The sequence below is a fragment of the Ailuropoda melanoleuca genome, chromosome 6 (assembly GCF_002007445.2).
Source record: "Ailuropoda melanoleuca isolate Jingjing chromosome 6, ASM200744v2, whole genome shotgun sequence".
NCBI classification, from domain to species: Eukaryota; Metazoa; Chordata; class Mammalia; order Carnivora; family Ursidae; genus Ailuropoda; species Ailuropoda melanoleuca.
Window position 1 is genome coordinate 59,351,642 of NC_048223.1, and position 27,004 is coordinate 59,378,645.

The following is a 27,004-nucleotide window of genomic DNA, read 5'->3' on the forward strand; positions in this document are numbered from 1 at the left end:
TGTGGGATATGTGGCTTGAAAATATTTTCTCCCTGTACCATGGGTTGTTTTTTTTTTAAGATTTTATTTATTTATTTGACAGAGAGACAGCCAGCGAGAGAGGGAACACAAGCAGAGGGAGTGGGAGAGGAAGAAGCAGGCTCCCAGCAGAAGAGCCTGATGTGGGGTTCCATCCCAGAATGCTGGGATCACGCCCTGAGCCAAAGGCAGACGCTTAACGACTGCGCCACCCAGGCGCCCCTGTACCATGGGTTTTTATCCTCTTAACAGAGTATTTTGCAGGGAAAAGTTTTTAGAAAGACATTCTTGTCAAGTGCACATGGACTCTTCTCCAGGGTCGACCATATGCTAGACCGTAAAACAAACCTCAGTAAATGTAAAAGGATTGAAATTGTACAATGTATGTTTTCCAACCACAATGGAATGAAATTATAAATCAACAGCAAGAGGAAATCTGGAAAATCCCCAAATATGTGTCAAATAAAACTGTCTCAAACAACCAGTGGGTCAAAGAGGAAATGACAAAAGAAAATTAAAAAAAAAAAACAAAAAACTTTGTGCTGGAGGAAAATGGAAACATAAGATATCAAAACTTATGGAATGTAGCAAAAGCGGTATTCAGAGGAAAATTCATACCTGTAAATACTTACATTAAAAAATAAGAAAAATCCCAAATCAGTCACCCAATCTTCCACTTTAAGTGACCAGAAAAAGAAAAGCAAAGTAAACCCAAAGCAAGCAGGCAGCAGGAAATTATAAAAATTAGACTGGGAACAAATGAAACAGAGAATAGAAAAACAATGGAGAGAACAGATGACACAAAAAATGGTTCTTGGAAAATATCAACAACACTGACAAATCTTTATCTAGAATGACCAAGAAAAAATGAGAGAAGGCAAATTACTATAATAACATATAAAAGTGAGGACATTACTACCAGCCTTACACAAATAAAAGGATTATAAGAGCGATCTATAAACCATCATATACTAACAGATTAGCCTAGATGAACTGGAAGTGGAAAACATGAACACCAAAAACTAGAAACATCATTGAAAGAAATTAAAGAAGACAAATAAATGGAAAGACATCCTATGTTCATCAGTTTAAAAAGTGGTATTCCTAAAATTGTTCTACAGATTCAATTAATTCTGAAATTTCAAGGGACCCTGAGTAGCCAGAACAATTTTTAGAAGCAAAAGTTGGAGGACTCACACTTCTCAATTTCAAAACTTACTGTAAAGTTACAGTGTTACTACAAAACAATGTGTCACAGGTACAATGGTGGACATATAGCTTAATAGAGTAGAATCAAGAGTCCAAGAATAAATTTATACATCTGCGGTCAATTGACTTCCACAAGAGGGCCAAGACCTTTCAGTGGGGGAAAGGACAGTCTTTTCAACAAATGATGCTGAGACAACTAGATATCCTCTTACGGAAGAATGCTGTTGAACCCTTACATCACATTATATACAAAAATTAAATCAAAATGACTCAGAGTTGGGTGTAAAAAGCTAAAACTATAAAACTCCTCGATTTGCAATGAATTCTTAAACACCAAAGTCACAAGCAACAAAAGAAAAATTAGATTATTGAAATTAAAAGCTTTTTACATCGAAGTACACTATCAAAGAAAGACAATTCCACTCTGAGGTATACGCCCGAGAAAATTTCAAAGAAAGTTTTCAAACAAAAACTTGTGCACAGAGTCCATGTTCCTAGAATCATTGTTCATACTAGCCAAAATTGAAAACAATGAAGATGTCATTATTTGATGAATTGACAAACAAAATGTCATACATCATACAATGGAATATTATTTAGCCATAAAAAGAATGGAATACTGATACATGCTACAACATAGATGAACTTTGAAAACATTATACAAAACTAAAGAAACCAGACACAAAACGGTGCATATAGTGGGATTCCATTTATATGGAATGCTTGGAATAGACAAATCCACAGAAACAAAAAACACATCGGTGGTTGTCAGGGGCTGGGGAAAGGGATGAACAGGGAGTGACTGCTTAATGGGTATAAGGTTTCTTTTGGGGGTGATAAAAATAGTCCAGAATTAGGTAGTGGCGACAGTCACACAACTTTGTGAATGGATTAAAAGCCAATCCATTGTTGCTTTGAAATGTCAAATTATGAATTTTATGTTAAGCAAATTTTACCTCAATATTTTTTTTTAAAAAGTTAAGTAGGACACATTTGTGTGGGTCTGTTTCTGGGTTCTTCGTTCTGTTTCATTGATCTCTGTGTAATTCCCTCCACCAATCCTATACAGTCTTCATCACTGAAGTCACATAATAAGCCTTGAAATTGAGTAGACTCCCGCTTTCTTCTTTTTTTAAAAATTGTTTTAGCTAATATTATTTTTCTGCCCTTCTGTACTTAGTGAATTTTCACTACTGTTTTAGTTGTGTCCCACCAATTTTGATATGTTCTGTTTTCATTTTCTTTCAGTTTACTTCATTTTCATTTCCACTGAAACTTTGTCATTGTCACATGGGTTATTTAGAATTGTGTTGCTTGGGGCACCTGGGTGCCACAGCCAGTTGAGCATCCGACCCTTGGTTTCAGCTCAGATCATGATCTCTGGGTTGTGGGATTGAGCCTCACATCAGGCTCCGTGCTGAGCACGGAGTTCGCTTGGATTCTCCTTCCCTCTCCCTCTGCCCCTCCACCCCACGGTTGCGCATGCTGTCTCTCTAAAATAAACAAATCAATCTTAAAAAAAAAAATGTGTTGTTTAGTTTGCAACTGTTTGAATATTTTCTTGTTATCTTTCAGTTACTGATTTCTAGTTTGAGTCTATTGTGGTTGGAAAATACACTTGGTATTATTTCAGTTTTTAAAAATTTGTTGACATAGTTTTACGTTCCAGGTTATGTTCCAACTTGGTATATGCTTGACTGTGAGATGTGTCTTGGTGTGAACTTCCTTGAGTTTATCTCCAATTTCTCCTCTTCTCATGGGACTCTGATGACTAGAATGTTACATTTTTTGTCATACTCCCACAGGTCTCTGAGACTTCATGCTTTTTTAGTCTTTTCTCTCAGTTGTTCAGATTATATATCTATTGTTCTAACTTCCAGTTCATTGATTGTTTTCTCTGTCTCTGTTGTTTTGCAACTGAGTCCTTCCACTGAGTTTTTTATTTTGCACATATATTTTGTATTATTTTGTATTTACTTCTATTGTATATTTTTGCTTAGAAAATTTCTATTTGGTTCTTCTTGTATCTTCTATTTCCTTGCTGACTTTCTATTTTTTTGGTTGAGATTCTATTTTTCCTTTTGTTTCAAAAGTACTCTTAATTGCTTATTGAAGAATTTTATGAGCACTAGTTCTAAATCTTTGTCAGATAATTCTCTCATTTCTGTTATCTCAGTGTTGGCATCTATTAATTGTCTTTTTTCACTCTGAGATCTTCCTGTTTCTCATTATGACAAGTAATTTTCTATTGAGATCTGGATATTCTGGGTACAATGTTATGAGACTCTGGATGTTATTTAAACCTTCTGTCTCAATTGCTTTCTCTGACACCATTCTGGCAGGAGAAAGGGAGCACTGCTTTGTTACTTTCAGGTGGAGTTAGAAGTCAAAGCCCAGGCCCATCAAAGGTGGCTGCATTGACAAAGACCCCCTATCTTTTTTTTTTTAAGATGTATTTATTTATTTGAGAGAGAGAGATAGTGCAAACAAGTGAGAGGGGCAAGGGAAGAGAGCATCCCAAGCAGCCCCACAGGGCTCCATCTCATGATCCTGAGATCATGACCTGCGCCAAAACCAAGAGTTGGATACTTAACTGACTGTGCCAAAGACCCCCTCACCTTTGCTTTGGGATCCCAAACAGCTACTCCCTAAGGTACTGGGAGCCAGAACTAGACAAGTCCTCCCAGATGGTAGCAAGGTTGGTGGTTACCTGAATGCCTGTCGTCAGGCAGAGCCCACTATGCCAACTATATAACCCTGTGCCTTCAGGAAATGTCTCATGCCAAGTCATTCTGAAGCACATGGTGACCCAGCAGCCAGAAGAGCAGCACTGGCTTTGAGAGAACTAGTATGATTGTCAGTGGCAGCAAAAAGTAAAGATGCAAAACAAACCCGAATGAACCTTGTGTATACATCCAATTTAAAAGGTGACAGTGTCCTATTTAAGCTCTGACTATCTTCTTTTGTCTAGATTTTTGAATGCCATCCTGTCCCATGAATAGAACTACACTCCATCCATAACTCCATTCTGGCTTTGCTATAGGAACAGACACCCATCAAACTTTTTATTTTAGCCAGTCACACTTCCTCATTGAAAAAACAGGAATAATTCTCCCATAAATAGTCTGTGTGTGCTCAAAATGGGAATTTTTTTTTAAAGATTTTATTTATTTATTCGACAGAGATAGAGACAGCCAGCGAGAGAGGGAACACAAGAAGGGGGAGTGGGAGAGGAAGAAGCAGGCTCATAGCAGAGGAGCCTGACGTGGGGCTCGATCCCATAACGCCGGGATCACGCCCCTGAGCCGAAGGCAGACGCTTAACCGCTGTGCCACCCAGGCGCCCCTCAAAATTGGAATTTGAAGCAGTATAATTAAATTACTCTTAAATTATTTAAGTGCCTCCGGTGAAACCATATAAGAGAGAAGGTGCTTGACTTAGGGAGACACATCAGGAGGTGAGAAAGCACAATTTGAGGGAAGAAACTAGCTCAGTTATCTGCATTCCATGTTAACGTAAGGGAAGATGCTTCGGAGCAAGTCAGCCTATCTGGAAAAGCCTATGACTAGACTGTTGGCCTGTGGCCCTCCGGACGATGTTGCCTAGCAATGAACAGGGACTTGCCAGGCAGGTGCTAGGAAGAGTATGTGCAGAGAGATGCACACCTAACATGTACCAGCATTCTGTACCCCCCTTGAGATTGAGGCGTGAGATACAAGCCCCCATTTTCTCTTTGAGCAAACAGAATTGATGTTTATGCAATTGGACAGTTAAGGCAGAAATCCAATTACTGAGCTAATTAGCACCTTTGAGTGGTAAGCACCAAATGTACAGGAGGAAAGCACTGGAGAAAAGCTCAAATTACCCAGTATGGCTGACAGTTCACCTTCTTAGAGAGTCTGGTGGAGAGCCAGAGGCCCTGGGGTACACAGGCAGCTTAGCTTAGTTATTGCTGATCAAATTTAGCCCTCTGCGTCCTATAACCTTTTGAAAAGATAGCTTTCCAGTTAACATAGTTTCAGAAGGTGTTCTAATTCCCCAAGGAGTTTGATAAATGACTTTCTTTTGGCTCAGCCCCACTTTAAAAATTGTTTATTCTGCTGCTGAAAATTCCATTTGTCGTAGGTCTTCAGGTGAAATTAAAATTCCGTTTAGGGACTTATTATGCCGACATGGGATTTCGCCTTCATTAGAAAGAATTTTGTTGTTTGCTGCATTTTTCACCACCCTGGGCTCTTTTACTTTCATAGCTGATCTGAGGGTATTTGGAAGGAGAACTGAAGCAGTAATAGAACAGAGTGGTAGGGTTTAACAGCCTTTTTGAGATGCAACTGAATATTTCTTCTGGAGAGAAGAAATCCATCCCATCTGCAGAATCTGTCCCACAAAGCTCCAATAGGATCTTGCCTAGATGGTTCCCGAATATCTGAGACAGATGAGGAAAAGCGAATACTTTTTTTTTCTTAGTTCCATCTAAGCATTTTTTAAAAATCTCTTCTGATTCCCAAGAGACAAGTTCACAACAGAAGTCTGCATTCTGAGGTGTCTTCCTAAGCACCATTACTACTAACAAGTGCTTGTCATTTATTAAATCACACTCAGGATATCAACGATCATGTTTAAGTATAAGTTAGTGGCGGCTAGTCTCCTTTCTTCTTAGCAGATGTCATGAGAGAAAAAATAACGTTAGAAACAGCATTATTTTGGACTCTTCATTTATTCATGCCAGTTGTGAGCAAAGGTGTCTTCATGCTCCTTAGGGTCTGGTGTAAGAGGGTGGATATAATCAAATAATCACACGAAGAAATATATGACATGGTAGAGTCAGCCATCTGGGTTCAAATTATACACTTACGTGTGGCCTTAATTTCACTGTGTCTCAAGTTCCTCTTTGGAGGAAATGGGTATAATAATAATAATACCTACCTACCAAGGTTCTTGTATAATGAGTTAACTCACGTGAAGTACTTATGCAGAGAAGTGTTGCTGAAATATTAGCTGTCATCATTGTTAGCAATATTAACATGACAGGTTCCCCACAGGAGAGGTACGATGTGTGAGGGAGCATATGACATGAGTCTCACCTAGAGCAGGTGTCAGGAAGGCCTCCCTGAGAGCGATTCTGGGGCCAGACTTGAAGACCAGAGGTTCTGTCAGGAAGGCAGGTGGGGTGGTAAGGACTCCAAGTAGAGGACGCAAGAGTTGCAGAGGATGCCGAAGAAGGCAGGGTGACAGGAATAGGAAGCCGGGGCATGCTGAAGACGTGGACAAAAGCTAGCATGGTTGGAGGAGAGAAAGCAAAGGCAGGGGCCAGGCATGCTAAAGATCAGTTTTTTCACAAATGTGAGTAGGACCCTCATTATTGGTCAAACTTGTATGTAAACCTATATTCAATGATTTATTTCTAGTGAAAGCCCTTTCTTAATGGCTTCGGTTTAACTGTATGAAATCACCATGTTTGTACATCATGAACAGTTAAATATCCAAGGCCATGTGGTTGAAGTCAATCTCAAATTTCATCCTTCAAAGGATTATGAGACCACCACTGAATATCTGAACTAAAAAGACAAAGCGGGTCAGGTCCAGTTTCTCTGAGCAGAGCTGACTGTTGCGCTTATAAAGGGTTTCTGGGACATGTGAAGTTCAAGGACAGCTGAGGTATTAGAAGCAGAGTGGGTTGATACCATCGGCACAGGCAGTTACTTGGGGACACACTGTTGATCGGTCGCCCCTCGGAAGTCTGGAGTAAGTCCGACCCTCACTGGCTGGCTTTCAGAAGCAAGGGGCCACATGGCTTGGCTCCGAGGCTCTGAACGGAGGTGAGTTGTCGTAACTAGAGAGATTAAAAACTGGTCCTGATGGCCATTTGTTGCCATGACTACAGACAATCTGTTGTCATCTTCTAAGTTTGTAAGAGCCAATTTCATTCTTGTGCTTCAATGGAAGAGAGAGCCCTGTAAGAAAGCGCCCAGCACTTGAAAGCGAGTGGTGGAGACACTGACTGCTCACCCCAGTTTTCTAGGATCGGTTGGAAAAGAAAGATGCCTGTGTGTGCACCGCTTTCAAAATCGGAAAGTGAGTTACTTTCCATTGGCAGTTCAAGCCCTTGCTTTTATTTTATGGACCTGGTGCTCAAACGTGATAAGGCACAAGCCTGGTCTCCCAATCCTGAGATGTCATCATCTCTCCCGTCCACGTGTTTCTTGTACTTTTCCCTCTCTGCCTTATCATGAGACCCCTCTCTCTTCCTGCAGCATTGTCACATTGGAGCAATCACCCTGATTGGTGAGCTCCATGTCCCCTGCATTCTCTACCACACAGCCAATTCTGGAAACCGACTCTCTCTCGTTTGTGATGATCTAGTCATGACCGTTTATTTACCCTTTTATGGTCCCTTCTAGCACACGGCGCGTGGATAATTCCAACACGAGACTGGTGGTCCAAATTGAAAAGGATCTAGGTAAGAAGACACCTTCCTTCTCTCTTTTTAAACTCTTTATTTATTTCCTTATATAGATGGATTCCTTCAGCCCAAACAAGGGAAATGAGTACTCACTCTTTTTAGTCACTGTGGAGGTAATGTATGTCTTGGTAATAAATATGCTGACTAGAAAATTAAAACTATACAAATAGACTGACCAAGCATCCTGATTTGGTTTAGAAATGCTTTTCTCCATTACTTAGAATTGATGAGGTACCTGTTCAGTATAGAATGACTCTGTCAGTGACGACATTTTAGTTTCTGTGTGACAAAAGGCAAATACAGACTCTAAACCTTGCTGTTGGTCTTGTAGCAAAAATACTCTTTGGAAAACTGTCAGCGTTATGATGTCCTCAAAGGCAAACCATTCCAGGATCTAGGGTCCAAAAGTCTTCAGAAACTTCCTTCAACATCAAGCTATGGAAGAATTTACCTGCTAGGAAATTATTTTACTTTTTGCTTTCTGTAATCTGTTTCATTTTTAACCATTCTACCTCTTTTTTCCTGATAACAGAATGCAAACTTATCTCTTCTCTATTTTTATCCACCTCACTCTCTCCCCTGTGCTAAAAGTTTTGTCTAGGAAGAATTGTATCATGTCATTATCTATACTTGAATTGCATATACATGATTAATTTGAAACCTGGAGAGACAGGTTTATTTTTTGTTGACCTAAAGTTCAATTCGTCAGTAAAACATGGCAAGGGTGGGTGGGCTACGGGTGTCTCTGATGCACAGCCATGGGACCCTGTGACATCGCATGGCCATTGACATTAGGCATATGGACAGTTTCACAAATGTATCTTCCTTCCAGTTTCATAATTGTTCTCATTTTAACCCAATTACATGGATCTGTGGGGAAGGTGTTCTTTCTACAAAGACTCCACTTCAGTGGTTGAAACTGTTTTTGTTTTATTTAAATATCAAACACATTCAGGCCTTCCCTTTAAAAGGGGCGGGGACTCAAAGTGATCTCTAATTAGGGTCTCGGGATGCATGCTGATTCATCAGTGGAAATGAATTGAATGGTAGGTCAGGCAGGACTTGTCCACATGAAAATTCAGCACACTAATACTTCATTAGACTACATGACATGACTCAGCCCCCGGAACAGTTTATTTCTCTCCGTTAATCATAATCAGGTTGGAAGTGCACTCATTTTAATTCGGCCTTCAACAGTCACGAATGCCCAACAAGGATATTTATAATTTGATGTGTTATCTTATAGATTTCTTACAGGTGGATCAGCGCTCTTCCTTATGTAGGAAGGGGCCAGTCTTCACTTTCCTGCACCCCCATTCGTGCTCCCTTTCCCCAGGGTCCGGAGCAGAAGGAGCTCTGTTCAGATCTGCAGGCCTTATCTGGACCTTCCCTGATGCTGCTTTCACCCCAACAGACAATCTAGAAGGGAACCTTAAGTTTAGCTTTAGGCGTTTCCTCTGTGGGGCGACTCTGCTTCTCTGACTTTCCAGGGCCAGAAGTTTACTCCCCAACAAAAGAGGCTCCTAAAATAGGAGCATTGAATGCAAACTTTTCTCGCGGGCCCTCCTGGTACTTCCTCCGCCCACAAGACCACAGAGCAGGAGGACGTCCAAGTTTATCCAGTCTTCTCTTTAAAATGTTTCTTTCCTTCATCCTGAGAGATCTGATAGAGGGAGTGGAAGGGAGATTAAAGGAAATGCACCACGAACACCCCATTCCACACCCCCCCCAAAGTTCCATCTCCTCTCCTGTACCCTTCCCTCACTCCTCTCTTGGTGTCTTATCCACCCAGTTTGAATGGCTACAATTAAACAAGCAAACACATAACTGCTGACAATGCCGAGTCTTGGCAAAGATGAACAACAGCTAGAACTCTCAATCACTGTGGCTAGAGGGGATGCAAACATGGTTCAGCCACTCGGAGAACGGCAGCCCCCCTCCTAGGTGTTTACTCAGGACAAACCAAAACTTACATTCACATAAACTTCTGCTCATGAATATTTTTGGTGGATTTCCTCTTAATCACTAAAACTGGAAACAACCCAAATGTCCTCCAATGGATGAATAGCTAGTGCACGCACACCACAGAATACTACTCAATGCTGAAACCAAAGACTGCTGGGTACAGCAATAGGGGTGAATCTCAAATGCATCTTTCTAATTGGCAGTTACGTGACTATGCATTTATTAAGGCTCATAGGATTACACACTAGAAAAGATAAATTTTACTCTACATAAATTGTCCCTCCATAAATCTGATTATATATGTAATTTAAAAATAGTAAATGATATCTATATGATGTATCTATTTGTACGTAATATGCAAGAACATGTATATAATATATAATACTAGCAGTAATCATTTATATTGTAGCATATATATGTATATATACATATATACATATATATGTGTGTATATATATGTATATATATATGTATATATGTATATATATGAGTTGATGCTGTTTATTGTCTCTATTCCTCAATAACTTTGATTTCAAAAAGTCCCCGAAGTTACTTGACAGGTGTGTTCTTAAAAACAAAGTTTTCTAAAAGAAGCTGTAGGATCTATGGCATTATCTATGATTCAACAGATATTTAGTCCCTTTTGCATGTTAGGACTTCTGCCAGTGTTGGGACACAGAAATAAGCAAATTCAGACACAGATCTGTCTTCCTTCATGTCATGTCTTCTTCACTTTTCTTTCTCCACTGCACTGGAGAAATCAAACGTGTGTCAAATAACCATATATACACAAAACCCAAAAGTCAGATTCCGACTGTGACAGGTGCTTCAGAGCCGAGGATCACGGCTGAGAGACTGTAACAGGGATTTGGCCCCTCGAAGTGGGCCATGGGCTTCCCTGAAGCAGCCCTGAAGAATAGTAAGTGTTCAAAAGCCAGAGAGGAATGGCAGAGCAACCCAGGCAGAAAGACTGGTGTCTACAAAGGCCCTGGGTGGGAAGGGCACGGGAGTCCCTCTGGAAGAAGCTCTGTGCTGAGCAGAAGGGAGGAGGGAGGAGGATGTTAGTGTGAAGTGAGGATGGAGATTGAAATAGGGAGCAGATCCCACATGCCTCTTGTGTGTCCATATATCATAGGTTTGCTCCTAGCTTATACCTGTGACTGTCCCAGATTTTCCCTGGGAATGCTAAATTATATGGGATCCGATTATAGGTGATGCGAAGAAGCCTTGTTTCTATCTTTAAGAGCATGGAAAAACCACTAAGGGCTAGAAGTAATGGGGTTGAGGGGTCCTAGGTAGTGCATTCAACTTCGCAAGTCAAAAAGCTCATTCTGGCTGTGCTGCAGGGAAGAGATGGGGCAGCAGTTCCCAGTGAAGTGACACCGGGGAGTCATAGGACTAGTGTGGCTGGCCACTTGAGAAATCATGCAGCTTGGAATAAGGTAGGGGTAATGCAAAAGGGGGAGGGTAGAAAGATGCAAAAAATATTGAAGAAAGTAAAACTGAGAGGCTGGCTTGTGAAGGAGTGGGAACAGAGATCCCTGGGTGATGGCTGTTTGGGTGGTAGTACCATTTGCTGAGATGGGCAACAGAATGGGGGCCCAACCTGGGCATGTTGGAGGTGAGGAGCGTTTGAGACACACAAGAGTAGATGTTAAGTACACAAGGGGGTGCACAGGTCTAGAGCTTAGACAAGAGACATCAGCTGGTGGCATGAATCTGTAAGTCATCTGCATTAAGACAATAATTTAATCCATTTGTATAGATGAGACTGCCCAGAAGGAAAATAAAGGGGAAAAAATAGGAGGGTCTCACAAAGTCAACAAAAATGGACAAAGTATCTAAAAAGCCTGATTTATCCTTGATCAAATGACAACTCACTGTTTCCTAGGTCTGTGTGTATAGGAGTAAGTACCCACTGATCGTATTTCTTGTTCTGTCTTTAGGGAATGATGACAACAATCTTAATTCCATCTTCTATGAGCACCTGACAAGGGCGCTGCAGGAGTCCCTGTGTGGAGACTTAATTCTTGGTCGGTGGGGTAACTACAGCTCCGGCGATTGCTTTATTTTGGCCTCTGACTACCTCAATGCTTTTGTTCACCTGATTGAAATTGGAAATGGTCTGGTCACCTTTCAGCTTCGAGGACTGGAATTTCGAGGTAAGAATCTCTTCATTGTGGAAGTTGTTGGAAGCCGGTTGCCTCAATTAACTATCTTGCAAAGCTTTCATAAGAAGTTGCCATAAAAGAGGAAGAATTTAATGCCTGTCCTATAGATAGATGCGGGACGAGGGAGCTGGTTACAACTGGCTTTATTTGTGTGTTCCGATAAGACACACCCCAGTCATCTGAAGGAGTAGCAAGGTGAAACATATTGTCGGGTGTAAACCTTTGGGGGGCAAATCAGAACTTTGGTTTTAATCCTTCTGGGAAGATCTCAGAAGTGACAGGAGGTCGTGTCACATGCGTGGGCTCCATGTGGGGGTCAGCCAGCCCTGAAAAGAGCCTGCTCCTGGGGTTTCAGGTGTTGTGGTCTACAGTAGGCCATCATTCCGCCTCTGAGCTTCTTCTTCAACGTGAGATGAGAAGAGGAAGAAGAATGGCGGCCTCATAAAGTTGTGTGACTGAACCGAGATCGCGTATATGTGTGCACGATGCGGGTGCTTATTCCTTTGCGGTTGCTGAGTTGACCTGAATCTTGATGGCGTGACCCCGGTTTTCCCATTCATCCAAGTGGTGGAGCACGTAGGGATTAGCACAGTATATGTGCTCTCGGGGCCTTCTCCTGTGTTCTTTGGTCATTCCCTCATTCAGTACGTGTTTCTCTAACACCTCCTCTGTGTCCAGCCGAGTTCGAATGCTGGAGGTGCCGCGGGCACGTGACCTCAAAGACTTGCCCTCGTGGTGTTGACCTTCAGTGGGAGATGTGGAAAAGGAACAAGTAAACGAGCAAACTAATCAATGGTGGAAAGTGCCCTGAAGAAGGGCAATCAGGTGTCTGTGACGTCACCGCACAGGGCGGGGCTGAGGCGCTGCTACGTTAGACTGGGCGCCCAGGGAAGGCGACAGGAAGAAGGATGTTGCGTCTAGGAGCTTCTGCACGGTACGCGGATGAGCAGGGAGCCCTGACGTGACCAGAGCTCACGAGCAGCGTGGCACAGGAGGGGGTGGGAGTCCAGGCACATGGAGCCTCCCAGCCAGGGTGAGGGGCTGCATTTATTCTGTGCATAATGGGGAGCCCTTTAGGAGTGTCACCCAAACAGGAGAGGAGGGGGGAGACAGAGACGTGCAGGGAGATTTGGAGGTGGAAAGGGTTGGGCTCAGCGTTGGGATGTGCGGGAGAGAGGAGGATCGGCTTGCTCCCCATTTTCCAGGTTGAGCACCTGGGTGGACAGAAGTGCCTTTACTGAGACTGGGAAGCCTGGATGAAGAACAGCAGTTTGGGGTTTGGGAGGGGCATCAAGGACTCCATGTTGGATATTTACTTTTTAAATGCCCTTGATTCATCTAAATGGATCTGTCTAGTAGCTAATTGGACATAAGAGCCTTATAGTCATTCCGAAGACATTTATCGAGCACTGGGCTGGGTGCTGTGAATACAGAAGTGCAGGGCCCACCTTAAGGAGCTTGGAGCCTGGCTGACAAGAGACACATACTGAGCAGTGAGCGTCACAGCAGTGCCATGCATGGGGCACCCTGGGGACCAGAGAAGAGGCACTGCGATCAGACTGGGCTGTGGGTCAGCTCGGCAGAGGAGAGGCTGCAGTTGGAGGCGGGGGCGGGGGGCACATGATGATAAAGAGGCACAAAGTAGCCAGATGGGGTTTCCAGGTGTTTTGGGAGAAAGGGGTCCCAGGCAGTGCTGGAGAGATGAGTAGGAGCCAGGTCATCGCCACCCAAGCCTCACAGTGACAAAAACTTTACACCTTTTAGCCAAGAACAAATTGCCATTACTTTCTACCTTTAACACAATTACCTAACTCTTTAACCCAGCCTTTTGGTTCTAATATCTTTTTTTTTGAATGGTAGTTTCTGTGGTTTAAGCTTGTACACTGTGCAGCCTTACAAATTCCAGGAATCTAATTCAGGGAACTTATTTTGGAAAAAGTTATTGGGTCAAGGGAGTAGCGATCCAATTCTACAGAATAAACAGAGAAGCCGTGTTTCCCTGAAATTTTGCACAAATGCCAGAAAATGCTGCGGGAGGTGGTACAATAATGCAACAGACTTGTCCCTTTTGAGAGCTTTCAGGTTTTCCTGGAATTCAAAGGAAGAACTTTTAAAGTGAGTCCGGTCGAACCTGAGTTAGAGCTTCTATCGCAAGTGCCACGCGGCTTATAGCTTCTTTGGCGAAATGATGCTCGAGTTCAAGGCTTCCAAGTGACCTGGACAGTAGACGTGCGCGGTACTGTGCCTGCGCGCCCCGCATACCACACACAGGCCTTCTCCTTATCCACCACCCTGAGTGTTCAGGCTTCGCCTCATACCATTTTGGGGGGCATAAGCAACCGTGACAAAACGTAATGGTTCGAGACAACAAAGATGTATTCTTTTTCATGGATGTGTGGGTGGCAGGTGGTTCGTCTGCGGCGCGCATCCTGGGTTTCTCAGGCGGCTGCGTTCAGCTGGAAGATGAACCAGGCTGGAAGGTCCGAGGTGCCACAGCCAGAGCTAGCTACCAACTCTGGTCCCTTGGCTGTCCTCCTGGTGCTGCTCAGTGTCCAGGGGGTTGGACTAGGTGCGGTCTGGGTGGTCTCCATGTTCCAAAGAGGGGAACATGGCCACTGCAAGGTCCCCTGCAGCCCAGTCTCTGGGCAGGCACCGTGTCACTCCCACCATCTCCTATTGGCCAAAGGACAGCTCCAATTCATGCGGTAGTAAGTGGCCCTGTCACACTGCACGAGTCACTGGGGGCCAGTCTTAGAACAACACACCGCACTCCCAAAGCTGCTTCAGGAGAGATGGGAAGGAGGCTCAGAACCGCCATGCGTGCGTGCTTGGGCACGAGACAGAGGCAGTTGTGTTCAGTGAGATGGCCCAAGAGGGCCTCCCTGGGTGGTTTTTCTTCCTCCTGCCAAGCACAGGAGGACTGTAACCTGCCTATAAGAATGGCCTAAGCCTACTAATGATGTCTGGGGAACAAAACGCCAGTTAACCTGCCCCAATAGCACTCACTCCTGTACAATACATTTTCTTTGACCTAGTTCTGCTGTAGACGGGAACACGGTGCTGTTAAGGGAGCAGGACAAAAATCTAAGTTATGCTGTAGTTGCAGGAGGGATCCAGTTGACCTGAAATGACTCTTCCTTTTTATATCTTTTTTCAACATCTATTACAGTATTCCCAGGGAAGATCTTGTTTTCTTCCTCCTCCTTGAGTATTTTTCTAAGATATCCCTTCAGTATTTCACTTTTTTCTCCAATTCCCTATTTTCCCAAATAGCAGGCTTTATTTCGGTCATATTTGACCTACTTCAATATGACCTGGGGCAGTCCAAATCCAGGCTCTCCCCTCTGAAGCACACTGAGCTGTCAGTGGAAATGTGAGCTGCTCACGGCACCGACTGAGTCTAGGAAATTAATAACGCACCCCAGAGGAAGAGGAAGAGAACCTCCCGTGACCAGGGAGCAAAAAGTCCACCTGTCCCTTTCCCACTGCAAGGGAGGCAGCTGTATCAATAGGAGGTTTTAACTGCAAGCAACAGAAATCAACTCTAGTGAACTTAACCAGGAGAAGGGTTTATTGGAAAATATCGCACGGGGCACAGAGTTTCTGAGAAGGCTGGAAAAGCAGGCTTGGTGGCTGTAAATGAAGAGCCATGTCTAAAATCACACCATAGCCCTGATCCCACAAAGCAGTCACGTCTTGGCAGGGGATGGGGAGACCTGGGCACTGCCCTCACTTTGTTGACACCATGATCCTGGATCGTGGATGCTGCTGCCACTGCTACCCCCCGAATCTGGATGGAGAGCCCTGTGTGCCTGCATCTTTGTGTCACCAGCGATTAGTCCAAATCTGGGGTGCAGCTCACGGATGAAGCGGTGACCAAATGCATATGTTCTAGATGCAAGGGAGGCTGGGAAAGAGGGTGTCTAAGTTCTCAGTTGCCGGAGCGGGAGATGACCACTGCCTCTTGCCAACACTCATCATGTGAGTACATTGGTTGAAGTCATGCTAGCTGCTCTCATAGTCAAGTCCCAGATCTCCATGGCTGACACAACTGAGGCTTATTTTTGCACTCACAAAGAATCCGGTCAGTGAGAGGAGGTGGGGGGTGGGTAGGGGATGGCTCCCTTCCACACCATCAAGGGTCCTGGCTAATAGAAGCTCTGCATGGTCCCTAGCACATTGCTTTTCAGGTCACTCTGAGCTTCAACATCAAGCTGGCAGAGAGTGGAGGATTGCTGGAAAGACTGTTTCGGGACAGGCCTAAACCAGGAATATATCATCTTCTCTTATATTCTACTGTTTAGAAGTGACGTAACTGTAAGAGAAGCCAGGAGATGTTGTCTAGCTGAGTACCCAGGAGAAAAAGTAAAAGCAAAAGTAAAAAGTTGGTGAACAGTTACCCAGTCTGGCATACTGGGTAATTTTCCAAACATACAATGGAGGTTTAGATCCTGGGTAGCCCCCCAAAATAATTAAGGTCCATGGCCCATCCTTTTTCTGTTGGCTGGTACTGTAGGAAATGATTGAAACCAATTCAAACCAAGAATACAAATAAGGAAGCCACTTTTTTCTGTCCTACTCCTTTTGGCTCATGTATCCTAGAATAGAAATAAATTATTTACTTGTTAATGTAACGGAACGGGATTGTGGTGCCCTTGCTGCCCTTAGGTTTGTGAGTATTACTTGCATCCACCTAACCAAGGAGCCTTTCAGGAAACCATTCAAGACTTGACAAATTAATCATTGGCTTTAAATCTAAGTAAGGGTAACAGATAATGCACTTTAGAAGGCCAACAGTGCAAAGAGCACCAAGTTCAAGGTTTTTCAAAAGAAATGGAATCTATTGGATTTGAAGTCCCATTTAACCATCATTCAAGTAGGTGGATACAGAAAAATGGAAAAGCGGGAGTCGATTATCTGTTCAATCCATTTCTGTTCTCCTTTAGTCATCCAGGTGACCCAGGCTGATGGGTTTGTCCATTTCTGTTAGAAGGGGAAACAAATGAATGAGAAGTCACAGTGCTGTAAACAAGAGAAGCCAGGCTACTTGAAAATACTGCCTGAAGAGGGGAAGAAGCAAGAGTAGGGGTCAAAAGTAAGAGGAACTGGAGGGAGTCTCTTATGACATGAATGTGAACTCCGAGCCAAGGAGAGAGCACTGGCCTATGAAGATGACACCTACCCTCAGAACGACCACAATCCCATTGCTTCCTCCCACTTAGCATATGGGAAAGCAAGGGGCCAGGAGGCAAATACATTCTGAAGGCTCACAGCTAGTTAGTAATGGAAGTAGGCAAACGTATGTGACTCTCTAGCTCTTAACCAGAATGTCTCTTTCTACCCGACCATGTTACCTTCTTCTTTCCTTTCTCCTTTTGGATATTTGTTTGGATTTGTACTGTAATGCTTATTTAGTTTACAAAACACCAAGTAACTGGGGTAGAATGCCTTCAGTCACTGGCACATCTTTTCAAAAGTTCTACATTATTTTTCTAGTTCCCCCTCCCCGCCAAATGAAAGAAAGAAAGAAGGAAGGAAGGAAGGAAGGAAGGAAGGAAGGAAGGAAGGAAAGAAAGAAAGAAAGAAAGAAAAAAGAAAGAAAGAAAGAAAGAAAGAAAGAAAGAAAGAAAGAAAGAAAGAAAGGAAAGCAACCAAAAGCTATTTAAGATATCAAAATATTTAACACAAGCATCACAGGTGACTTGGCCTCTCAGACTCTGGACTCCATCATTGGAACCTTAGTGTGATTTCTGAGTTCCTAGTGTCTTTCCAGCTCTGACGGTCCATCAGATACACCACCGTATGATGCACTTGGGGGAAAGTTAAACCTGTCCTCTCTGCTGGAGTCCAAGTAGAATTCTCTCCCAGGAGGTCAGAGCTGTTGGAGGAGATCCCAGTCTTGAGACCATGGCTGTGGACTTCCTGCAAAGACAGAGCCACACAGGGAAGGTCAGCTCCCCTGAGCATTAGTGCACCAGCTGGTGATAGGATTGGGCAGTGAAGCAGAGTGAAGGGATTTCAGGCAAAGGGAAGAGGAGGGCTTGCTATGATGGCAAGTGATAGAATTCCAAGGGCTGGGAGAATGGAATCCATGGTAGCTCATTGAAAATAACAGGAGAAGGGGGGAACATATATGGCCCAGATGCAGTGGACAGATGGGTGTGAGGATGGAAGAATGGATGGGGTGTGGGGAGTACAGTCGGCCAGTATGAAGAGCCCACGCGAGGTTAAGGATCATGATTTTAAAGGAAGATGTGTTAAGGTTGCTCGTGTTTTTCCCTAAGCCACATGCAGCTTCATGGGTGCAGGTAGAGAACAGCAGAGCTGGCCCTAATCGGGATTGAGACTGAGTCAACTGAGTGCCATAACGTAAACCAAGGACAAGGGAACTGACAGCGTGTACAGGGGTGTGATGATGATGGCAATGGCTGGCCACGGAATGCCAGCTGAGAGAGGGGGGAAGTGAGGGTATGAGAGAGGTGGGAAACAGGACCCGGGGAAGGGCTTTCTGGATCCAGGAAAGGTGTCAGGGTTGTTGAAGTTGCAATGTTAGAGAAAATGAGCTGGAAAGACAGGAGGTGGTTGCTGGAGGTTTGAAAATAACACTCACAGGGGAGACAGGCTTTGGTAATTACAAGCTAGGTTCATGGCTATGGAAACAAATGGCTGAGGTTGAGTGAAAGATGGGATCATTAGAGGAGTGGGTCGGGGGCCAGGATGCTGGAAGGAGCATCTCTGTGGATCCTGAAATCTCCAGAGGGATGGCCAGGAGTATGCTGGGGAGTGACAGTGACCCCAAGCCAGAATCTCCATGGACTTGGAGTCACCTAGAGGGCCCTGGAAAGAGGCAATGAGGGAGAATGGTGCAGGGTAGACAGAATGCCCTGACAGCATCCCTGAGAAGCAAGAGGGCATCTTCCATGCCCCTCAGACCCGGGGGCCAGAGGGGTGCAGGAAAATGATGAGCCCCACTCCAGAGAGCTGCAGAAGGGACAGGGAGAGCCAGCTTTCCAATAGGGCACCAAGGAGAAGAGGAGAACATGCAGAGAAGTTGAGGAATAGATCATGAGTTCCCGAGGGCACAGCAAAAGGATCTCAAAAGTTTGTGGCCTGGGTGGAGGTCAGGTGGAAATTAGGACCAGGTCAGAAAACGTGATTCATACAGCGCTATGGAAATTAGGCTCCCTGTGGCCCATGACATGAATGGCTGTAAAGCAACGTGCTCTCAAGGGTGATAAAGCAGATCCTATCCTCTAAGGCTGGGTCACATGCATGGGAAGTTTGGGGACCACTGCGATGGAATTGAGTTATGCATGCTGCTTTCATTAGCCTCATTAATACAGGACCACTACATTTTTATCACAGCAAGATCAGTTTTCCAGAACTCTTCTTATGGGAGGTCTTAGGAAATATTAGTGTCATTTGATAAAGTGGGGTTTTGGGAAACCCCTATCAGAAATGAATGATGTTATGTGGACATTAACCTTTTCTATTAGCTATCTAACTACAGTTTTCTGTCAATTTATTCTTTTCTCAGTATTTCTTTACAGTGAATGGTACTGCATTTATATATATTTTCTTTTGTATATGCATTCCCATGGGGTCAAATACTTCCAGTGTTTGCTTATACAGTAGCTCAAACAAGAAATCAAAACCAATATAGATTACTTTGTCCTCCTATTTAGAACAAAGTCGTGATGAAAATTATGGGTTTTTTTTTTAAGGACCTTGTATATCTAGACCATGAATCTTGGGGATCAGGATGTGATCATGCTGTTGGACACGTGGCCACATGTGGTGGGAGGTCAATAAATGTTTCTTGATAATAAAAACATAAGTCACAATTTAAAAACCAAAGCCTATTTTCAGTATTCTTGCGAAGTTTATAGATGCAGTTCTTTACTCATGCAGGCTGTGAAATATTGATTCAACCCAGTGCTGTTAGACTGTGAGGCTCTCAAAGGCTGATACTCCTTGCTTCATTCACGTCCCTGCCCCAAGGGTGTTGACTGGCTCATGCAGGATGCCCAGTAAATACCGGTTGAGGGAGAAAGTAGAAGCCGTCTAAGGTTTCCTGAGCATCAATTCTTTGCCAGGTACCATACTAAGCAGTTTAATTACAGTCTTCATAATATTCTAGAATATTCCTCATAATAACTCTATAAAGTGAGCGAGTGTTATTATCCCTATTTGAGACATAAAAATATTGGGGGAATGAGGTTCAGTAAGTTGCTCCAGGCTTCACAGTCCCCAGTGGTGGAGGAGGGGTAAGCACATGGATGTGGATGTCCCCGAAGTCCATGACCTTTGCAGTAGGCCACACTGCCTTGGAGGGACTGGACGGAGTGGGAGAAGAGGGAGGGAGGAAGGGAAGGAGGGGGGAAGGAAGGAAGGAAGGAAGGAAGGAAGGAAGGAAGGAAGGAAGGAAAGGAGGGAGGAAGGGAGGAACGGAGGGAGGAAGGGGAAAGAAAAGAATAAGCAACCATTTTTTAAAAGTCTCTCTGGTTGTTGAAACTTAAAAGTTTTACCTGAAAGTGCTCTTAAATATTAAGATGGCATCACCACTCAGTTTCTTGAATGACCAACTGCCTTAGCAACTGTGAAACCTGGAAGGCTCTTGCAGAATGAACGTGGGAAGCTAAGGCACATTATCAGGACGTAGCCACACATTACCAGCGGATCTGGAAAACATCAAAAATGGGATTGATGTGCCTGTTTGTGTGAAATGTTCTCAGCCGTCTTGTAGTTTGGCTAACACCCCATAATCACCCGCCTGTGGGGACATTTTTAAAATATCTGTGTCACTAATCTTATCTAAAGTGAATCCAACCCAAACCTTTCTCCTAACTGGCAAATCCATGGAGAGCCATAGCTGTCCTGCTAATCTTGAAACTATCTAGAATTCTTTCTTCTTTATGGCAACATTCAAGTCATTAGCGAGTCCTGAGTTCCTACATCTACCTGGCTCAAGTAATCGGTTAAATCCCTTGGGTCCAAACTTTACCCATAAAATTATAGGTTCTCCATTCAGAATTCCTAAACACATATTCTTCTTCATTTCAAATTCTGTGACACGTTAGTGAGAGAGACAAAGCCACGCTTGTCTAGATAGCCAGTCTGGGAAGGAGGGGGGCTTTCCTGTTGAACGTTCACAGAGTCTGCATATTTTAACAACATTCAAAAATAAGTTTGTTGGAGAAAAGTAAAATAAGACAACTTCGAATTAAATATGAATGAGAAGTATTTGAGTCTTCTGGGTAAAGTTGAGCGTGTTGGTTTTTCTCATCTGTGAGCGGGGCAGGAGGGGGAGAAAACCATAGCATTCGCAGAGATAATTGCTATATATTCAGTGTTTCGTACACCTAAGCTTCAAACCTGCCCAATATAAGTTGCCGTGTACACGAAGTGACTTGGTTCTTTTGATGTTCTCCTAGGGGCTGGTAGAGAAAAGTAAATTCAGAGAACTTTTGCTTATAATTTGTGAAGTCTTACTAGACAGTGTATGATAAGGGGAAAATACTGATTTTAAATTCAAAAGACCAGACCCTTCTACCAGAGAAGTTGCTTGAGACTCGGTGTCCTCATTTATCATAGGAGAAATGACCCCTGCATAAGCAGGTTAATGTGTGGGAGAAATGAGATGCTATCTGAGATATCGTTTTTCAAGTTGATTGATATGACATAAATACATGAGGTTTTGAAATAAAAATCCTCCTAGAAAGAACAATGCTGTTTCACGGAAAGGTATTTTACCACATTTAAAATCCAGCCTGCCAAACAGGACATCAGAGGATTTTTATTCATATGGATATGTCTTAAAACAAATTGAGTCTCCTCAGAATATAAAATGGTTACAGTAAAAATTTCTGCTGTGCCCACAAAATCAAACGTGTATAAATTATTCTAATATATTTTTCCCCCTCCTGCGCACTGGGCCAACGCACTTCTAGATTCTCCCCGATACTTGAAAGGTGCACGAGTTCAGTGCTGCTGAAGGCCTGGAACTTGGGACTGAGGGAGAAATTATCCAGTAAAATAATAAAGAACTAAACTCATTCAGTGTCTCAATAGACCAGTCCTACTCCTTGACTTACTTCTGCTCCGTGACCTCGGTGGTGTCACATATTCTTGGCAATCTTTTTCTCCATCTTTAAGTTTGGATTAATTTCAAAGGGGGTGATGGTCAAATGGATGTTTAGCCAGCAGGAAATGGGATGTATAATAAGACAGCTTTACATATAAACATATTCTTGTTAGAATAATTTTTTCTTCCCAGAAATTAAATCTGGTGAGGTCTAGCAGATAAAGAAGCCTTCTCCTGGGGCAAGTAGCTGGGGATAGATGACCAGCCTCGACCTTTCAGCTCCTGTTTCAGGATTCTGTCCCAGAGAGTAGTGCAGGGTGAAAAGGGGCAGAGAAAGGCATCTCGGTGACTTTAAAACTATAGAAGAAGTTTGCGGAGTGGGGAGCTAATCACACTGTGACTTTCCTGAAAATGACCATGATTCAGAAACCTTAAGAAGTCTTCTCTGCTATTATTTCATCTGGCCAAGAACGGCCCTTGATGGAGCTAGCTGGCAAGAGGCAATGCTAGTTTAGATTCCTCCCGTTAGCATGTCTATCATTCTCTGTCCGGCTCCTTTCGAGAAGCTCACTGGGGGGACATTTCTCCAACGAGAGCTGGCTGGGGCCGGGCTCTATCTCACACCTCTGCCGTGTCTCCAACACGTAACACGCGTATGTGAGGTCCAAACGTTCATGGACGTGAACTGCTCTGAGCTTAGCTTTGGCCATATCTGGTGGCCTCCTCTTTTTGTGGCCCTGGGCAATTCAGGAACGACCTTAACTGTGACCTCAAAAGGGAATACGATTTATAAAATCCACACATAGCCTGAAGTGTGTGTCTCTAAGTCCCACCTGAGCTTGGAAAGCACTGGCCAAATCAGATCTTTGCCTAATTACAATCCACTCCATGGCCAGGGACAGATTCTCTCCTATCCTTCCCCTCCTGGTGACCTTGTTGCTTAGCATCTGAGAAACTCCAGCCCAGTGTCTGGCCCACTGGGCCCAGGAAGGCATGACCATATGGAAACTCAGCTCAGATAAATGTCCAGTGAAGTCATTTGAAAACCTTGTTCCTGGAGAACACTACACGTAGTAATGATGATATGTGGGGTTTTCCTTGGAATCCAGTTAGATTCTTTGGGGCATCTGAGCAGTGTTTCTCAAAGTACACATGCCAGAAAAGGAGGAAAATTGGAGGGTCGAGAGTCCCGATCTTTACAATATGTCATGCAATTCGGCTTCATCATGTGTGTTCTCGCTGGAAGGTTGTAAAGCGAGCTGACATTTTCTTTCAGAGAAGCCTTCCTGCTGCAGGAGACCATTTTTAATGTGTCCCTTTGAAGTCCCCATCACATAATGGCCCGGCGTCTCCTCCATGTCTTCTGACCTCTTGGTAAACAGCCCTAGTTCCTGTCCCCACCACTTCTCACCTGCGGTGGGACCGTGGGTGGCTGACTTCCCCTCACTGGCCTCTTCTTTGCACCCCAAAGCTGCAGGAGAATAATTCTTAACTGCATCCCTCGTGTTTCCTTAAGACTCAAACATCCTGACTCCCTGTCTGTTACCTATAAAATCAAGTTCAAGTGCCTCCGGGGGAGTCAAGTGTCCACTCCAGTCACCCCCTGAGTCCTGTCTCCTTGGGCCCAGGCTTCCCAGCCTGGATGCCTCCTCCTCCACGGGGCTGTTTGGAATGGAACGGGGGACACCTTGGGTTGAGTTTCGGTTACCGGACCTTCTGTTCAGGCAACCGCTCTCTTTGGCTTCCTGTCTTTCCCAAGAGAGTGTCAGCTCTGCCTCCGGCCTGGCTGACCATGAAAGCAGGATGGCTGCACTAACAGCCACACAGAGTATCTACGTTCCTGGGCTTGTCAGGGATGAGCACGTTAAAATTCACTGCCGCTCAGTACATCATAATTCGCAGAACTGGGGGGGGGACAGAACAATCTGTAGCAAGGATTTCCTCAAAGGGCTGAAGTTCTCCTGTCCTCAACAGTTTCTACAACCTGCCCTTGGCAGACACTCGAAGACCACATCCTTAAAACTGAATCGTCTTGGCCACCTACAGAGAGCCTTTTTATTTATTGCACTTTGTTCATATTAGACCAGCTCGTGGAAGCTTCTGTCTGTACTCTCTGGGCAATGCTGTTAAGGATGGTGTTCACCGTATTGCACAATATTCCTTTTATTAGGGTCCTGGGAATATTATCTTTCTGGCGTCTTTGCTAGAAATAGCTCTGACCCTTGCAAGGAATTATTTTGTTGTTGTCTTAAGGACACAAGTTCTTTTTGCACATTGGCTTCTAGAAAGCCCCCACGCAATCTGTGACCCACCTTTAGTAAATAGATAGGGCATCCCAGAATGCAGTGAGGGTCTCTTGACATTATTCTGGCTTCATCATATTTTTTCTTATCCTCATTTTTACTTAAATTTTATCATTTGCCATTGTATTGCGCATGCCTTTGTAAGTTGACTTCATTCTTTTTGGGAAATAAGTGTGAATAAATAAGCCAGGCCTGGCCTGTCGCTGGTAGATACAGCAAGCAGCCCTTAAAGCGGAGCAGTGCTCGCTGTTTGGGGAACCGGCGAAGAGAGGAAGAAAGGGTCGGTGGTCAGGAGGGCTGCCAGGTACGCCAGGAATGGCCACCCCTCATGGTAGCCACACTCAGGAAATGGATACACATCCTGTGTGGCAGACATCTGGGATCGACTAGATACATCTTCGGTTCAAAACATTAATTCCTACTGCTTTAATTAGGCATTCTCATCTGTCAGAACTAAGACCCTAAGAGACTCTCAAAATAATTCAAAAATTATTTCCTGAGTGCCTTCGTAGGGCCCACTGACTTAGACCGTGAGAACACGGTGACACAAAAGATGCCAAGATTCAGTTTCAATGGAAACACCAGACAGAAACAGCCAGCCAGCTCGTCATCCATTGACACCGACGGTGTGAGAGGTCACGGTGTGGGGACAGTGGACCTCCGATGTTCCCTTTGGAGGGAATGCTTGTAACCCTGTGAGCCTCTCCGAGAAGACCATGGTCTTGACTTACACGTGAGCAACAAATTAGTGCCTGAACAGCAGTGACTGCGTTCTTTATTTTCATCTTCTTTTACCTTGTGATCCTGACTCTGCATCTTTTGTTCCTAAGTGAGGTGCTGAGACCTACCTTCACTGAGTGTTTATTAAAAGCCCACAGCAGTTATGATGTCTCTGTTGAATGGCGGTCCTTCATGGGGCACTGTGTCCTCACCTGTCCTTTCGTCCATGTCATTCCTCACGGTGTGCGGTTTTACTTGTCTCATTCACGTGGTGGGAATCTAAACTCTGCATTGGATCATGTGCACGCATGCACACACACACACACACACACACACACACACTCCTTCCAGTTTGTTTGATGTAAGAGGGAAAACAACCAACCCTGACATTCAGCCCCACATGATAAATGCCAGGCCTGCTTGGAGAAATATGGAGAGAGAAATTGTAAAGAAATGCAGATTTTTGAGACATGTCATTCAACCAGTTTTGCTAAGCTATTTGAGGTGAAAATCCTCCTTTCTGCTTCTTCCTTGTATATTCTAAGAATTGCCTCACTTCTTCATTGAAAGAGAGTTTCTTGCTGAATTCTATTCTTTACTGGCAGAACACCAGTGTGGTTAGTGTGCCATTTGGTGGGATGAGACACTCCCACCCCCAGAGTCTAGTGCCTGCAGTCCTAGGGTCTCAGTGGGAGGATCGGTTAGGACACCATGGTCATTGCTCACTCTGGAAGCCCCAGAGTGTGCAGTCTGAATTACTCATGCTTATAGTTCATTTATGTCTTTTTGTACATCTCTACCAGTTTTATATTGCAGAATGAGCTAAGAGACCCTTGAAATGCTTCAAAAAAGAGTGCTTTCAGCTAAGACCCAAAGCAGTGAACTTTTCAGGAAAGACAAGATCTGGGATCAGGCCTTCACCGTTACACTTGATGTTTCACAACCTGCTTGTGTTCCTGGTCAACTCCTATTTCATTGCCTGTTATCCTAACAGTTTTGTGTGTACATTATTATTTGAAGGTTGTAGTTTTCCATCTCTGACCCATTATGACCATCTCATTTGTACTCTTAGAGAAGCTTAGTACCAATATTGATTTTATCTGCCACATGCATAAAGTAATCTGCTGTGCGTTTTCTCAATAGGGTATCCGTTGCCGTGCATACGGTTACCTGGATTAACAACTTTCTTTCATTTTTCATTCAGTCATTCATTCAGGCATCCCACCAACCACTTTGTTAGCATCCACTAAGTACCAGGCACTGGGAATAATGATGTGGGATCTTGGAAAAAGTGAATGGTACAGAAATGGATGTAGGGACAGTTTTTGTGTTTGAATTAAGTCTCAAAAGACATGTCGAAGGATTCAGAGAGTTACCCTTTTGGCCATGATTGATTAACCAGTACTGGACTATCCTTCCTGCCATAAACAATTGTAAAACTGGGAAAAATATATTCATCAACTGCTTTCAGATATTGAACGGACAGTGTGAGGCTGTGAACATTGAGAGAAAGGAGACACACAAAGCAAGCTCCATAATAATTACCCTTGCTCTCTTCCTAGAGGCCCTTTCCTATCTGTAGTAGGGGGAAGTGGCATCCAAACAGAATACAGTTGCCTCACTGAGCTACGGAGGCAGAATCAGAGTTCTGGACCACTAATATAGCTGACTCTGTGGGTCGGAATAGCAGATGGGAGTGAATTTCACAGAGAAGGTCCTGCAGAAATGTGTACAGGGATCCTCTTCAGTGATTGATTGACTATTAACCTGCTGAATGTTAGAGGCGAGTCCTGGCAGAGAAAAGTAACTGGGGACATGTGAGCTAACTGGAGAATATGGAGGCTGAACAGTCCCAAGATGTAGAAATTCTAGTGATCCAGTGGAGACAACTTGTCGAACCTCCCAGAAATTCAGCCAAGACCCCAGAGCCCAAGCTTTAGGACTAGAGATACCATCACCCTAGAGGTCTACTCTAGACACTCTCAAAGATTAAAAACAAGTTTCAAAGGATCAAGCTGATAAGCTGATATGCAAATTAACTACTTAACAGAACCTAACTCTCTCTCAAAGA

At 43.9% G+C, this 27,004-nt stretch overlaps 1 protein-coding gene across 1 annotated transcript in view; it reads left to right on the forward strand.

Annotated features, from left to right (window-relative positions):
- The window catches only part of PCNX2 (pecanex 2), a 296,677-nt gene that overhangs the window by 229,182 nt on the left and 40,491 nt on the right, over window positions 1-27,004 (forward strand). Inside the window, exons 24-25 of the mRNA XM_034662505.1 lie at window positions 7,629-7,687; window positions 11,602-11,817. Of these exons, the coding sequence (XP_034518396.1) occupies window positions 7,629-7,687; window positions 11,602-11,817 (275 nt within the window). The remainder of the gene's footprint in view (window positions 1-7,628; window positions 7,688-11,601; window positions 11,818-27,004) is intronic.